Genomic DNA, 16,215 nt, shown 5'->3' with positions numbered 1-16,215 from the left:
TTGTATCACCACAAAGATTTTTCAGGAACTAACCAGACACCACAAAAATTTTATCAATGATAGTTCTTTGATAAAATTCAAGAGAAGGGTTTGATAAAATGAAGCAGGTGATGATTTAATTTTTGACCAGTTTGTGAAATGCAGCAGATGTCCTGGCACTATTCATCTGCCCATGAACAGTGCTGGCAGGGCTTTACCATGCCAAACTTGTCAGTGAAAAAGCCTGCTCCATGAAAGTACTGCAAGACCTTGTTCTTCCTTAAGTAATTGGCTGTTCATGAGAAAAAACAATCCCTTATAAATTAAATATTTCATCCTGGAATTTCGTGCCTTATCAACTACACACCTGTATTGGCTTAATTTCCTTCCCCTTTTTTTGTGTCTACTCTTCAGCACTGTTTTAACCTATTTTTCAATGTGGCATCAGATTCTTGAGGTCTCCCATCCTGCTCCACAGTGCTCAGGAGCAGCTGCCTACACAGAAATGTAGCCACATCATTAGGACCTTTTAGTGAGGTGTATGTACATCAGAGGCCATCAGCCCCAGACAGACAGATTTACCTTCTGTGATCCTGACCAATATCCCCATTAACTTCTGGGACACCTGAACTATCGCAGTCCTTCAGCAAATTAAAAATCATCTGTTATTACTTTGAGTTTGGGGAGAAAAGTAAGTTCAAAAGCACAGGACAAGCAGCAGAAAAAGTGACTAAAAGTATTCCTTTCGACTAAACTGGAAATACCTAAGCTGTGGCTAGCCACATTTATCTATTATACTATCAGCTAAACATGATAGCATGATAAACACTTTTCCAAGTGGGATTGAGAGGCATGGCTGAAGGTGCACTTGACCTGCAGAGCAGTGCATAGTGCCAGAGGGTCATCAGAACCGCACCAACTCAGCCCAGGACCTAAATGCAGGTTGCTCTCACTACACCTTACAGACACAGCTCTATTATATATCTACACAGGGCAACTGCAGGGACATACATATGTTTGTGGACCTGCAGGGGAGCCAACAACGGCAGAGTTTGGACCAGGATGGCTCTGCATTCTCAGCTCCATCCAGCCCCCATTCCCCTGGGAGGGCAAGAAGGGACACTGCTGGAGACCTATGGCATTGTGTCTTCCTGAGCCAGTGTAAAATCTTGTTCCCAGATCAACCAACCTTGAAACACTTACTCCTAAAATTATAAATACCTATTCAAACACTTTTGCAAATATTTATTTAGTATCATTATAAAAAAAAACAACTTACCAAACAAAACCTAATGAACCCCAACTGACTAACCAAACAAAAACATACCAGAACACCCTAATCAACTCCAGAATCTAGTTGTCAAGAAAAGCGTTTCTACATAAGACAACTTCATATGGCTTATTCTATAGTGCCACAAGAGGACACTCTTGAACAGTGTTTTGGGTTTTTTTTTCATGAGGACAAGTGCTTCACAAGTTATTTTGTATTCAGTGGTAAATACAGATTTCTGATCCCCAGTAATCCAGAAGATAAGGACATCTCTTCATATTCATTCAATGTTACTTAACCTCAAATTTCAGGCAGTAAATAATTAACATTTTTTTAACATAGCTGCTTTAAAAGTTTAAGATAATCTGACAGCTATAGCCCCTTATTTAAGTTGCATTAGCCTTGGTTCAAAGAACTTCTTATACTCTGCTCACAGCTTTTCTCTGAAAATCCTATAGCGTACTTTACACTTTAGTTAAAATGTTGTTGGAAATGTGCTGTTTCCACGTGTATAAAACTCTGGTACCAATACCCATGTATTGGTACCCTAATTGCTAGAAGCAACTAGGCACGTGCACTTTTTTAAAAAATACAACTTAAGAATTACATTTTGAGAAATGTAAAACTATGTTCTTAAATATAGTGACTGTATTAAAAGTATTGTATTAAATCACTGCAGTGTCATTGCTTCATAATTGTTTTAAAGACATGATGTAAAAGTTTTTTAGATGGAACAAAGCAAGTGATTACAATATGTGAATAATACATTAAAACATCTGAGGTGATGTAAGCCAATTATCACTTTGGGACAAATGGAAAAGAAAGAAATAAAATATCTTGCTTCTTTATAGTCAACTCAGTGGAACAAGTGCTTACAACAACGTGTAGAATCTACCTCCATTTTGGTCTTTATATTACCTGTCCTTTTGCCTGAACAGGAACAAAAAGAAATAATAGTTGAATGATAAGTTAGCATCTTCATACATACCTACAGACATCTTAACAACAAACTGATTAGAAACAATAAAATTTAAGACAGCTGGTGATGCTGGTGATATTTGAGTTAAATGTGTTTCACATTTAACTTCATTTTAAAGTTTTAATGAAATTTAATTATATAGTTATGCAAGCTGAGTAGGACTAACACCTTTACCAAAATGGTTAGTTGTTTTGGGGGAGGAAAGGAACTTAAAGTTGTTATTCAGGGGTGCTAAATTACACTTCTAACTTTGACTTCCATCATGGCAGCAATTAAGTAGGTGCAGGAGATCCCAATTACCTGAGCCTTGGCCAGCGTGTCTGGCTCTGGGATATTCTGCTAAGACTTACTTAGGTCTCCCAAATATCTTCTGAACTGATTTTAGTTCAGTCTGATGTGGTAATTACCTTTAAAACATCTTTTCCCACATTACTAGTTCCTGTCTGATTCATTACAGCATTTCCAACAAGCTAAATCCGCCACACTCACCATAAACAGGAAGGATTTGGAAAATTAAAACATGAAGAAACTCATAGTAAAATTATTTCTGAAGAACACCCAGTTTATAGCTGATGACACCACTGTGGTTTTTGTCATTTCTAGTTTTTGTTTTATAATCTATGTGGGAGCCAAACACTTGGATAAAAACAGATGCAAATAGAATTATGCTCCTTACTTTGTACATCTTTGCAGAGAATATAAATACCTTAATTATCAAGGCTCTCTAGTGTACATTCAAAGTTTTAAAATGTTTAGCTAGATGTGGGGTCTACTTTACTAACACTGATAGTGATTACAAAATGTTAGGTTTGCTATATTCTTTTTTCTAGGTTACTACTTTGTGATGCATTACTGGAGCTTCTTGGGGGAAATATCTTGTTATTTCAGAGTTTTACTGATCAGTTTTTACCTAATGCACTTCTTGCTCCCTGGCCAAGAGGGTACTGATAATGCCAGAAGTCAATATGCAAAGTACAACCTTAAAGCCAGAGCTGTTACTCAGAGGCAGCAGTGACACCTGCAGAGCCAAAAACTTTGAAACAGATTTTTCATAAGGGTTCTGATGTTTTATAAAGTTTCTGAGGGTGCTATTATAGTATAGTTGTTTATAATTGTGGGTTTTTAAGAAATATAGCAAAGTGACAGCTGCAATGCAAGTCATAAAAATTTGCACATATTACACAGTATTACAGACTAAAAAATTTGTCATGCTATCCAGCACACAACATTCAGGACTAAGTTGTACCTGTTTTGCAGCCCAGGGGCAATGCTGAAGTTTGCTACAAGTGTTTGTATATCCAGGGCTTGTACTAAATTTACACCAGAGGTGAAAGCAGAAGAGAGGCTTTGGAAATGACATTTTGACAGGTGGAGCTTTGTGCTTTGTGGAGGGTAATTGCCTAAATCAGAACAGCAAAGGAGACTTTGATCAGAAGAACGACATGCATGAAGGAGGAAGTCATGAGTACATGGCTGGCAGTATTGATTGGGTTTTCAGCTTCTGAGGTTCCTTCCCACACGAAACAGGGCTGCTGTGCACTTAAAGGCACTTAAAAAAGCTCTTAAGGGCACTTAAAATAGCACAGCTATGGGGCACTATGACAAGGCTGCTCACACATTAAAAGATGAGTCCTTTCTCTGAGCATCAATAGCACTTCAGCTCTTTAGAGATGTGATGTTTTATCTCATTTCTGAGGTTCCAAAACGACTTTTTGGAAAAACAATGTGTGTGGGGAAAGGGCAGGGGCAACCAGTGAAGAGGATGTCCTATACATCTGTGATTGCAAAAGTTGTGGGAATATAATAATGGTCTCAAATATATAGTAAGTATAATTTCTGGTGAGCTGTCCAAAGAAGATACAAGTCAGCTACTCTGGCTACTCTGGCTTAACAGTAGGTTGAAGTTTCAAGAGCAAGTTAGACAGCTCTGAAGCAAAATTGACTCAATCTGTTTTTCAGTACCAGTTGATGTTTATTTTGGTTTTATGCCTGTTAGAGCAGCAGAGATATTTCCATACATTGCCTTTGTTATTAACAGTTCCCTGTGGTCATATCAGGATCTCAGGCAGAAATGGCTCATGCCATAAGCTAGGCAAACCCAGTGAAGCAGTGGTGATGGTCACTGTGCTACTGAGTTGGGTATATCCAGTGGTTATACAGCTTCTGAGTGAGAATTACAGCTGTTGACTTAGCTCTCAAGAAGAAGATTTAAGCAAACTTGGTGCTCAGAAGCCTTTATTTTGGTTTTGGTTTTGCAGAAGTCTTTTTTTCCCATACCCGAAGTGCATGTCATTGGGTGCATACAGCCCTGTCTCGGGGAAGAAGAACCTGAATATCTGAAAATCTGAAGATTTAAGAAAAACGCATTAGATGACATTTAAGTTTCTGTTTCAGTTGATATGTTCATTGCACTAGAAGTTAATTCAAAAGTACCTGCAGCCCTATCAAAACTTCCCTTTAGGGAATTATTCATGTGCATAATACTGAAACACAAAAAATATTTTAAAATGCATTTAGAACTAGGCTTTTCAGAAGACACTATATGCAGTAGAGCTTTTCATTATGAATTTGGCATAAGATATACAGTATTACAAATGAGAGGCTTTCCATGTTCTTCTGTCTACAGCTTTTTCTAAAATAGGTGCCCTATTCAGTCAACATATTTAATCATTCTTCTATCAAAGAAATACTTACTGTATAATTATATACTTATTGTACATATAAATAGGTGTTTAAATATTTATTTAAATAATTAAATAGATTCAAATTATATACTTAATTATTTTTCAATTAAAGAAATGTGAACTATTTCACCTGGACTTTCAGTCCATTTAAACCAAGATGAAGAAACATCTTTTGCAACTAGCAGTTAGTAGGCAATATTTGTTCATCATGACACTGATGAAGATTCTAGGGGGCCACTTTGCTTCTCCAAAGTATCTGCCAACTCGTGAGCTCAAAAAAAATTTCTTCACTGAAAACAAAAGTAAGCTAATATGGGAAAGGTCAGAATGAAATAAATAGAACAGGTAATTTTTCAAGCACATGTTGAATTTTTTTTTTTTATAGCTATGTTTTAGTACTCCATCACTATATGATGCTGAAGTAGAGATTACTGCCTTATTTTTCTTCAATGTAACACGCAAGCACTGAGCTGTGGTTGGTTATAGCAGCTGATGTGCATATGATGAATTATGCCACAGCTATAAATTCATACTATACCCTTAAGCATCACAGGGACAAATAGTGCCCATGTTTTCTAGGAGTGAGCTACGAGACCTGTGGGCAAGCTGTGAACCCTTTTAAAATAGAATCTCGGCAGGGAGTTCATCTGGCTGAGATGAACATCAATCACCTGCCTTAAGAGAAAGAAACTCCAAGCAAGACAGCTTCTAGAAGTCACAGCAGCTCCCTCAGATTTCTGAGGATAAAGCTGATGAGGGAATCACCTTTGTAAAGGGGCAGAATGAATGATGTAACACTATGGCATCAGTCTTTACTATGGCATTTAACAGCTGTGACAACTGAAATCCTCACAGGGTGTCCCAGACATATGTCTTTTTCCATATAAAATGACAGCTTTAAGGAAATCCACAGCAAATCCATGCAAACAGAAGAGAGACTTACTTCCTTTGGGATTTAAACACAACTAAAGCCTATACAACCAAACAAAATGTTAAGAAATGCTTGACTTCCAGCTGAAGTTTCTTGCCTTCCAGTTCTTGCAATCTCCAGTTTGCTTGACACATCTGTTGTCAAGGTCCTACGGCAACCATTAGCACCAAAAAAAGCAGCCTGATTTCTTCAAATGCACTTCTGGCATGACATTTCAATGAGTTGTAATTTTGGAGAAATGTGTGTAATTATTCAGAAAGAAGTTAGGCCAAGTGCTGTGTTTCCACCCGAAGTAAAAATACTTTGTTTTACAAATGCTAGTTTCATAAATTATAGTAGGACTTCAGAATACAAATAATGTTGAGGAGGATATATTTTATTCTTATGTTAAAGCAGGAAGGCAATCTCTTTTGAAGGCTGTATTACAATGTACACCCTTTAAACTGAATTAATAGGTCTACCTCTACTATATAGTCCTGTTTTTTTATTTTTCAAATTGCCAGAATTTATTTAGATTTTGGCATCTTCTATACAGTACAGTATGTTTTACATGCTCAGGAAGTGACTTCTATTTCTCTTAGCTCCCCAGAATTATAATAAATTGCTTCATTGCAGACTGTACATTTCTGTCATGGTTTGGTGCTGGTACAATGCCAATGTCCCCATGAAAATATACTTTCCCTAGTGGCTTCTGTGAGATGTGATCAGGAACAGAGCAAAGCAGGTTCCAACTTAGGAATAAAGGAAAGAAACTTTATTAACAACAATATCCAAAAAGGAACAGACACAGAACTAAGAATGAAAACCCTCCAAATACATTCCACCTCCTCCCCCCCATTTCCTCCACAGCATGAAATAACACCTTAGATTTCATCCAGTCACCATTTTTCAGATAATCAACTTTCAGTCCATCACCCTCCCCTCAAATAATCAACTCTTAAGTCCATCAGGGAGAGAGGATTTCCCCCTTGCACCATAGGCTTTCCCCAGAAACACAATTGAAATCTCTCGTGTTTCCATGTCACTTTCCCAAAAAACTCACTTCCTTCTCACCCTAGGACAATTTCTTACCAAATACTTTTGCTCTGTCAGAGCTCCAAACCAACTCAATGCAAGAAAGCACAGCTTTTCCTACATAACATTCTAGCCAGACCTGCCTCTACAAGACTGCAGCCATATGTCCACTACCAGGGCCTGACTGTAAAACCAGCTTCTCAGTTTTTACTCTGTGTGCAGCAATTGTATCTCAGGACTCTGGCTCACTCCTATGTGGTAACCAGGCAAACCAACAGTATCTTGGTAAATAAGCCTGAAGCCATGTTAATTATATCCTATTTTAAACTACTTTTTAGTGTCTCACCAGCTGATAAATAAAGAAAATGATATTGAAAACATTGTTAGAGTTGTAGGAAATCTCTACTATATTATATTTCAAGGACTTCATGACAAAAAGTATTATTTATAGAAAATATTTCTCCATAAAAACTGTCATAACTACAGAAGGCTTTTCTCCAGTGTAATTTTATTAGGGATTCCTGCCATCATATCAACATACAAAACAATCAGGATGTTGACATATAGAAATGTGAAATTCACTGTACAAAGATAAGGCTCAAGTTACAGGTATATTTTCCCCTTACACTCCATGAAATAAAACCATTTTTAATACTTCCCAGAGTTGTGTTTATAAATGTTGGACAAACCACAAAATAGATTTCAAGTACATAACATTTTACAATATAATCCAAGCACAGACAGAAATACACAATACTGTACCTACAGACGCTCCATAGTCCAAGTCTGTTATCTTTACCTGTAAAAAAGTTGCTACACTCTCTGAATGTGCCCAGCCACATCCTTCTGTGTATGACATGATAGTGACCTTTAAGGTATAACACTTTCATGACTTTTAGTTAAATTACTTTGAAAGACTAGGGAATACCAGGAAGGAAAGGTGAGAATTTTAAAAAGCCGGGTGTGAATATATGCACGTGGTTACTAAATGCAAGTACATGTGCACACACACTTGCATCTAACCCTACATAAAACTTCACTGCACTGCACAATTTTTGAGATTATGTTCTGATGCAACTGAGCTATTTTCTGACAAGAGTTAAATCAAGCATTACAATACTCCTACTTCTGGGGTGCACAGGGATGAGACTACCGTAACCAACTTTTTTTATTTTAAGTGATTCTCAGACTTTCTAGGAGGTTGTATGTAACCATTTCTTCACAGTCCATCAGGATGTCTGCTCTCACAGCCTTCACCACTGAAAACACCTTTTCACCCCCCTATATTTAGCAACAATGCAAGTGAATAATTTCTGGTTAAGACCAAATGTCTGCATTTGTTCACTCTCCGTTTCTGTTAGGCTGAATGATTATTACCTTGTGAGAAAGGATCATTTAGCTGCAAGTAGCACAGGAAGAAATGGACACTCAATAACTAATCATTAATGATTCTTTTGGGAAACAGATTATCCAGGACAAGCAAAGACAATAAAAAACCACAGTTGTTTACTTTAGCCTTTGTTGGAGGGGATATGAAGAATAATCCAAAAGTTTTCAGCTGAGGAGAGGAACTCCTAAGCCCTGTAACTGTTCTGTCTTTTAAAAACTGGAGAAGATTAGAAGGGAAGGAAAAATGCTCTATGAAAATTGCCATTTTAAAACTAGACACTTGCAAAGGCTTACAAGAGAAAACAAAGCAAAACAGATTCCCTGATACTGAAACTAAAGGAATTTATTTAGTAGGAATTAGTCATGTGGTTACAATGTGTTAAATGCACATCGAATAAAATAGCCTCAAATATGTCTCCAATTCCTAAATGTCTAAGCAAGAGAAAGAATCTGAAGCCAAAATTCAAGTTCCTTAATTTAAATATGAAACAAGGCTGCACTAAGATTGTGGGAGAGGAGGAATAAAAACTTTCTTAGATACAACCTCTGTGGTGTATTTGAGGGCCTTCAAATGTTCTCAGCATTGACAAGATTTTACGTAAGTATATTCTCTAAGCTATATTGGAATACTTTTAGATATACAAATCCATGTTACACAAAACAGCATTAGATCTTGTAACTGGGCTCATAATAACAAGGAATGAGGGTAAGTATGGTGCTATATGTGAAAGGAAGTATATTAATATGCACAGAAAATATGTTGTCTTAGAGATTAGTCATAAAGGGCATTAAGCATGAAGATTCATCTCTTAAAGTGTTTAAGCCTTTAACTGTGAGCCAGTAGATTACTTTGATATCAACTGTACAGCCTAATGCTTTGCTTTTTAAAAGAAGTATGAAAAAATTTATTCCTTTTTCACCTTTTCATCTTCTTTATGATTTTTAAAAGTATCTCACTCACCTACTGATTTACTTTTGGGTCCTTTTTTTCTTGTTTTTTCTTTTTTTTTTTCTTTTTTTTTTTTTTTTTTTTTTTTTTTCTCCCACTTTTTTTTTTTTTTTTGCTACTCACTATTATTGTCTTCCGTTATGTACAATAATCTACATTTAGACTGAAGACTCAATCTTTCTCTAAACGTACTTGGACTATCTTGTAAAGACTTTCTACAGAACTGATAAAGTGGAAGACAACCTGACAGATAAGAGGAAGGATCATTTCAGTTCTGCTCACTTCCCCAAGCTTTAGAACTGTACCTTTCAGAAATTCTTTTGCATACTTGCTGTCATTTCACCTTGCCCAGGCAGCCCCTTCAGAACTTGAGTGAACTTTCTGTGTGTTTCCCAAACACACAGAATAGAATAGAGCTACATTAAATTCATTCTCCAGCCATAGTTTAAAAACAAATAATTGGTAAAACACTAAAAACACCCTGCATGCCCCTCTGCATTATTCTTACTAATGTGTACATTTAAATAACATCATAAGTTGTCTTTTGCTAAAAATTTACCAAAATATCTTAAACACATAAAAATGTAAAAAAACAAACAAACAGAAAAACAAACAAAAACCAAAAACCCAGCATAAACATTGCTTGTATAGGCATTGGTTAGAAGAGATTGCTGCACTAAGGAGTATATTCAAAAAGTTTTCTTTCAATATCATCAGTCTTAGCATCATGGATTGAAAAGTTTAGGACAATGAAACTTACTGTGACCCTGTCTTGTATAATGTAATAAATGAGCTGGAAGTCTGAAATGTAATTTAAATAAAGCTTCTTTTTGGTTATTGAGAGGCGACTGTATAAGCTGGTAACTAAAATGGCAACTTAAGTATGTAAAGGGAACTTAAGAACCTGAAGAGTCTGTAACAAAAACTGTAAATGAGGATATGAAGGCAGCTGCCAACAGATGGGTGCAGGGGCATTATGGAAAGCTGTCACTAACTGAAATTTTGAATATAGCCCTTAGTTGTATTATATTAATGTAAAATTTAAAAGCTGCCCAGAATATCACGGATGAAGTTTATTTTGCAAGCCATCCACTGCCTAAGGGGGCAGTAATATTCAATATGAAACTGCTGAAACTCCGGCGTCTGGCGGATTTCATGAAGGAAAGAGATTTGAAGGTCCGACTCCAAGAGAACAAGGAAAAGAGGGAACACAAACAACAGTAGTCCAAGGCCTACAAGAAAAAGTCTGGAGAAACTCTTCACAAAAGCATTCACCTCTATGTTGCCCATTAGAAAGTCATAGCTCCACCTCAGGGCTCTCCGAGCTTCTTTCAGTTCTTCCTCCTCTGCAATTAAAAATGCATTTTCGTCTGCTTCAAGTTCCTCAAATGAATCAGTATCATCTTTCTCATTCTCTGCTCTTGGGCAGGTATCAAAAAGCATGTCAATCTCATCTTCAACCGGTGTGGGCAGTAAGCTGGCGCTTGGATTGTATACAAGCTCTGAGATGGTTAAGGGCTCCTCTTTTATCTTCTCTTCCTGTTCAAGGGCAAGATCAACATCCTTCCCAGTATCCTTTACTGGAGAGCTTGAAGTCACAGGTACTGAAACCTCCTCTTCCTTTGGCAGTTGGACACCTGAAGAAATGAGATTAAAACAATGATATTAAATTTCTCACAGCCTGGTGGCAAAAGTCAGCCCTCCAATAGGATATAATAGATGTATGGAAAGAAGATTCTACAATAATTTTGCATATTAAAAGCAGACTGTACACAATTATCAAAAACTGAAAAAGCTTTTTGAAGAGGGCAGTATCTTTACAATGCTGCAGTACATCAGATCTGCTTAAGAGGGCCTGATGTAGCTACCAATGATAATAGTTTAGTGCAAAGCAGAAAAGAGAGCACCTTATTTTCTACCGGCAATCTGATTTCTGGTATAAATTAATACCTACTACATATATGAATTGGTGCTCTTTGGTGTATAATAATAATAATAATAATAATAACAACAACAACAACAAAAACTACCAACTCACATGGCTTTGAGATGAATTAATGTGGTAAGATAATAGCTAAGGTTGAGAATAGAGCATGACACTAAAAAGAGACAACAGATTATAATGACAAATTCATGTTAACAATAAAAAGGGCAAAATGAGAGGAAGGTTAACAAATCATATGATAATTAGATGTCATTGGAACAGCATTCATCACCTGTCAAAAAAGCTTCTTCTCGTGTCTTTTTTTTTTCTTTTTGCTTATCTAGTTCTTTAGCTCTTTTCTCTCTCTTCTAAATTTCTCTGTCCCCTTTACAGAGGAAACTTTCTTATGACATTATTCTCTGCTCTCTCAAAACTTACTCTCCTTTTTCCAGTCTAACAGCAAGAAGTCTGCAAAGAAGTCTAGCTTTTTACAGCTACATCAATACTTCAGTGACGGCTGTTAGTTGTCAGTCGTAGGAATGGAGAGGACAGTAGGGCACAGACCTGCCTTGCAAAGCAATCTTCAGATATCTCCTCATGGAAATTTCCATTTTTAAATATTCAAAATTACTCAGACAGATCTCTTCCCCTGTAATTTGTTACCTTTTCCTTCTTCTATAGACCTCACTGGCCATGCCACCAGGTGAGGTTTCTCATTTTGGCCAAATAACCAAAACCACAATTTCTGCTTCCTTTCATTTCATCACTGAGCAAAGCAGCTTGGGTTAGCATCTGATAGGGTTTTTTTCATCAGCTGGCTAGTCATGCCTTCTTGTGGAAACAGCAATGACCTGGGACAGAGAAGGAGAGCAGGAGTTCCTTTCAGCAGAAAAGTGCATAGCTGAAATGAAACCTTGTTCTCAATAATTGTCAGTTCAATAATTCAATTAGTTTGATTTCCATAAGTTTAATTTTGCTTCCTACCTAATAATTCCTTGCAGCAACTACTCTGTCCTCTCTTATTACAGCCAATTTAGAAATTCATCATATTTCAGCATGAAACTTGTTTTGTGCTGGAATGTAATTGTCTACACCAAGTCTTTACATTAAAAAATAGACTTGCCACAGTCATCAAGAGGAGGATACAAACCAACTGAAATGAGACAAAACAGAGTATGAACACCAAGAAGCGAGAACAGATTTGGAGGATCTTTCTCCTAACCAGCTTTCTCCTAAGTAACAGAAGGTAATGCTGGATCACCAAAACATACTCAAGTTATTTAAGAGTATACCCACAATGCTTTAAATTACAAATGCCAAAATTTTTTAACTCTGGAACCCAGCATTAAGAATCTACACATATCTTTAGCTATACAAGTACTACCATTCGATTCTCAAATATGCTTTTCAAATATTCTTAATAATACTAAAATTTAAGTTGTGCCACTTACTTAGATATTTCAAAATAGCTGAAAACACACAATTTTACTCTCCTAAATTTGAGAATTCTGGCCATAGGCCTCTCTATACCAGCTTAGGTGAGCAAGGTCAGTAATATATCTTCATCATGTTTCTCATCTTAGAGGACAGCTGCAGCTACCACAAAGAAAGGTCACCCCAATTTATCTCTTTCTCCCCAGAGTAAATTCCAGCTTGCATAAAATGCACAGTGAACATAAACAACATATATTAACTTTCATCACAACTGTATTTTTCTCAAATAACTGGCAGACTTCTGACTATGGAGTTAACCTGTTGATAGAAGGCAACAGAGAAACCTTTTCACGTCAGTGTTTTTGTTTCCTGAAGGGTTTGTGTTTAAATGGTAATGTGTTGCAGCTCTGAAGCACACATCAAAATTACATTCCACTATTTAATTTCAACCACTAGGAAGAATTTTCCACTCCTTTATTTTTATTTAAACTCATTAAATCAATGTAATTGCAATTTATATCAGTCAAATACTAGTGTAAATCAATATTTGAAAATTTAGAATGGGCCTTAAATGCTGCTGCTGCTGCAAGCTTATTTGATATTTTAAAAAATTAAGCTATAAAGTTGGTTTTTTTGTTCCTTCATATTCTTTGTAGCACCACAACATTTTTTTAAGTCAAGGAATGAGGAAAGAACAGGCTATTAACCAGAGTCCACATGACTGATTCCAGCAAAGTTTCAGTCATGTTGCAATATATAGATAAGTGTGCTGTGCCATTCATATTTTGATGGTTTCAAAAGACATAACTGCAAAATCATTATGGCAAATATAATTTACAAAGCTTATGCAGACCTAAGAATATCACATTAAAGTACCAAAATTCCACACTACAATGAATATTCCAGTAACACAAATTTAAGAGAGAAGAAAGTTTTTTTAATTTTTTTTACTTTTCAGATAAGCCTCAAGAGAGACAGTTATCTGAAGTAATAAAATCAAGTTAAAAGAAAAAAAATCCTTGAAATGTTCCAATGGAAAAATAGAATATAAAAGTTAAAGCAAGCCCAATTCCTAATACTCTTTAATTATTCTATGACCCTACTGCCAATCCTTTGCTCCTATTCATATATAACAATTATTTCGGTACTACTCTTATAAGACTATCATTTAATACAATTTGTTGGCAAGATTTTGAAAAGTCTACTATCTCTTTAAGAATAGTTAAAATTTATGTGGTGTTCAGATTTAAAGGACTATGAGCTGAGAGCTAACTTACATTTGAGAACCTCTTCTTTCCATTCGTTATTTTGAATTCTTAATGGAAGTTTACATTCCATAAATCAGAAACTTATAATACAGATTACTGGAATATCAGGTAAATAAACTCAGGTTTATTTCTTATATTTCCACAGCAAAAGTTTGCTACACTTTTCTGGCAACTGGACAAATTTTACAAAGCCAGACATCTCATTATCCTAGATGAAACTCAGTATTCCTCTTCCACCAAATACTGGTGATTGCTCCAAGCCAGGAACATGAACAGCTGAATAAGACATGACATTACTTTGGTCATCTGCTGTGAACATGAACGTGCAAGAGGTCTGACATAGAAGTTGTCAGCTGCTAGTATTTCTACAGGGGCCAAAATCAGCAGCTGAGGATTAACAAAATGAAGGGCAGCTCTAGCTCCACCATTCTTAAGAAGCTGCAGTTGCTGGAAGTACTGCACCTCAGAAGAATGTATCCTCTGCTTATTAAAAAAAATCAGGTCACACATTGTCTGTTGGCTGGATATTCTGTACAGGGTTTTTCTTACCAGAAACCCAATTACACACCTATAACAGCCTTTAATATTGGAGAAAGGAACAAATGTGAATACACACTCATTTTAGAGAGACAAATGGAAAATTAGATATGGTCCTAAGAGAACAGTGCTAGGAACATTTCATACACACATGTAAAAAAAAAAGGCCAGCCAGGCTGCAGTTAGGAGAAATCCTTCCTGTCCTTTTTACTTCTTCCTCTAGAAATATGTGTCCTTTGCTTATTTTCCATGTGGACGAAATTCACCTGTACTATGAATAGAATGACCTTTCAGAGGGAAGGAGAAGGTGATTTTCTCACATGAGCAAAGTGCATGAATGTCACAAAGAAAATGTAGAAAAATGAGACAGACTCTAGAATTGCATTGAATTTAAATATTTCCCTACACAGGATCTATATCAAGCAGGATTTGCCTCACAACCAGACCTCTTGCCCTCAGAAACAGAAGGTCACAGATTTGTACCATACCCACATCCCGTGCCTATGAAAGACACCTGTTACAGCTTTGTAAGGAGAGTAAATCAATGACAGTTTATAGTAACTCCTTTTTAGGCAGTGACCTGACTTTCCTGCTGGCCATTTGCTTTAGTCTAATGGGAACTTCTAGAAGGGAGAAAAGCCCTGTCCCAGTTGCCAGTTCTTATGAGTTGGATGTTTTGTGGCATTACAGCTTGCCTCCCAGCTGTGTTGTGTCATGGTGTCCAATGTCACAGATAGTACAGCCACTGAAGGCCACTGCTCTGCTTTCCACACCCCACAAAGGGCACCCAAAGCACAGAGGCAGAAGCAGAGCAGAGCATACTGCATGGTGGGCATTCTGGGATGCCTGTCTTCCATCTCTCTTTGGCCTGGGAGGCGTTCAATCCAGAGATGTTGATCGCCTGCCAGAAACAGGATTAAGCAACAATAGGACTGAAGGAAGCATCAGGGAGAGGGCTGTGTATCATGGGAGCAGGAAGGAGAAGGCAAGATACATCTGTCAGCAGCTCGGAGAAAGAAGGACCTGGTGATGGGACTGCAGTGACTCGGTGTCCAGCACCACGCCGAGGATAGTGAGGCTGAAAAGTGCTGAGTACTGATGTGAAAGCTTAGCACCCAAGCAAAAGGGCAAGTGGGACATTTCAGCATTCCCACTCAGCTTGGGTGAGCCCTCCCAGCACAAGCCAGCACTGTTCTGAGCAACACTTGTTCTGAAAGCATCACAATGGGGCTCTCCCAGGGAGTTATGTCCCATGTTAGGAGCCTTGCACAAGCTATCTCCTGTGTTTTGGTGCTGGTATCCACATGTTATATGCTGATATATAGATATAGATATAGATATAGATTTATGTATACTTGTTTGCATGTTTACTTCAAAAGGAATAACATAGTATGAACAATACTACAAAATCAAGGTGTTTAAGAACTAATGTAGTCCCAACATACAAATCTCTTATGATTGTTGTCATTATATTAAACCAACAAGATGTCTTGCATCTATTTGCAGCCAGTATTTAACCTCTGAGATGTAAGAATACAAAACACATGTCAATAATGATGCTTTTTCAATTTTGCTACTATGTTTAAAGGGAGTTATTTAATATCAAGGGAGTTAGGTGTATTCTCATAGATTCTACTGTTTTCACTGAGTAGTGAACTCAAGAAGCAAAGACAATCAGGAGCTGTTGCTGCTCAAAGACAAATCACTGCAAGAAGCAGTTTCTTATGTACCTACTGCACTCACTGCTTTCTAAATTCAGATATCAAAACAGTAACAATATTCTCATTTGCCAGAACACTTCGAGTTAATTCTTTGATTAAAAACTAATTTCTGAATTTAAGATTGAATTTAATTTCT

The 16,215-nt window shown here is 36.8% G+C and overlaps 1 protein-coding gene across 1 annotated transcript in view; it reads right to left on the bottom strand.

The window, feature by feature from the left end:
- Positions 1-7,354: 7,354 nt before the first annotated feature.
- The window catches only part of FRMD3 (FERM domain containing 3), an 88,380-nt gene continuing 79,519 nt past the window's right edge, over positions 7,355-16,215 (bottom strand). Inside the window, exon 15 of the mRNA XM_041480759.1 lies at positions 7,355-10,832. Coding sequence (XP_041336693.1) covers positions 10,237-10,832 — 596 coding nt within the window. The 3' untranslated portion in view covers positions 7,355-10,236. The remainder of the gene's footprint in view (positions 10,833-16,215) is intronic.

Source organism: Pyrgilauda ruficollis, unplaced genomic scaffold (assembly GCF_017590135.1).
Source record: "Pyrgilauda ruficollis isolate IOZ18807 unplaced genomic scaffold, ASM1759013v1 scaffold53, whole genome shotgun sequence".
In the NCBI taxonomy this organism is placed as follows: domain Eukaryota; kingdom Metazoa; phylum Chordata; class Aves; order Passeriformes; family Passeridae; genus Pyrgilauda; species Pyrgilauda ruficollis.
The sequence above is the reverse complement of the archived record's forward strand: the minus strand, read 5'-3'. Positions and strand labels throughout refer to the sequence as shown.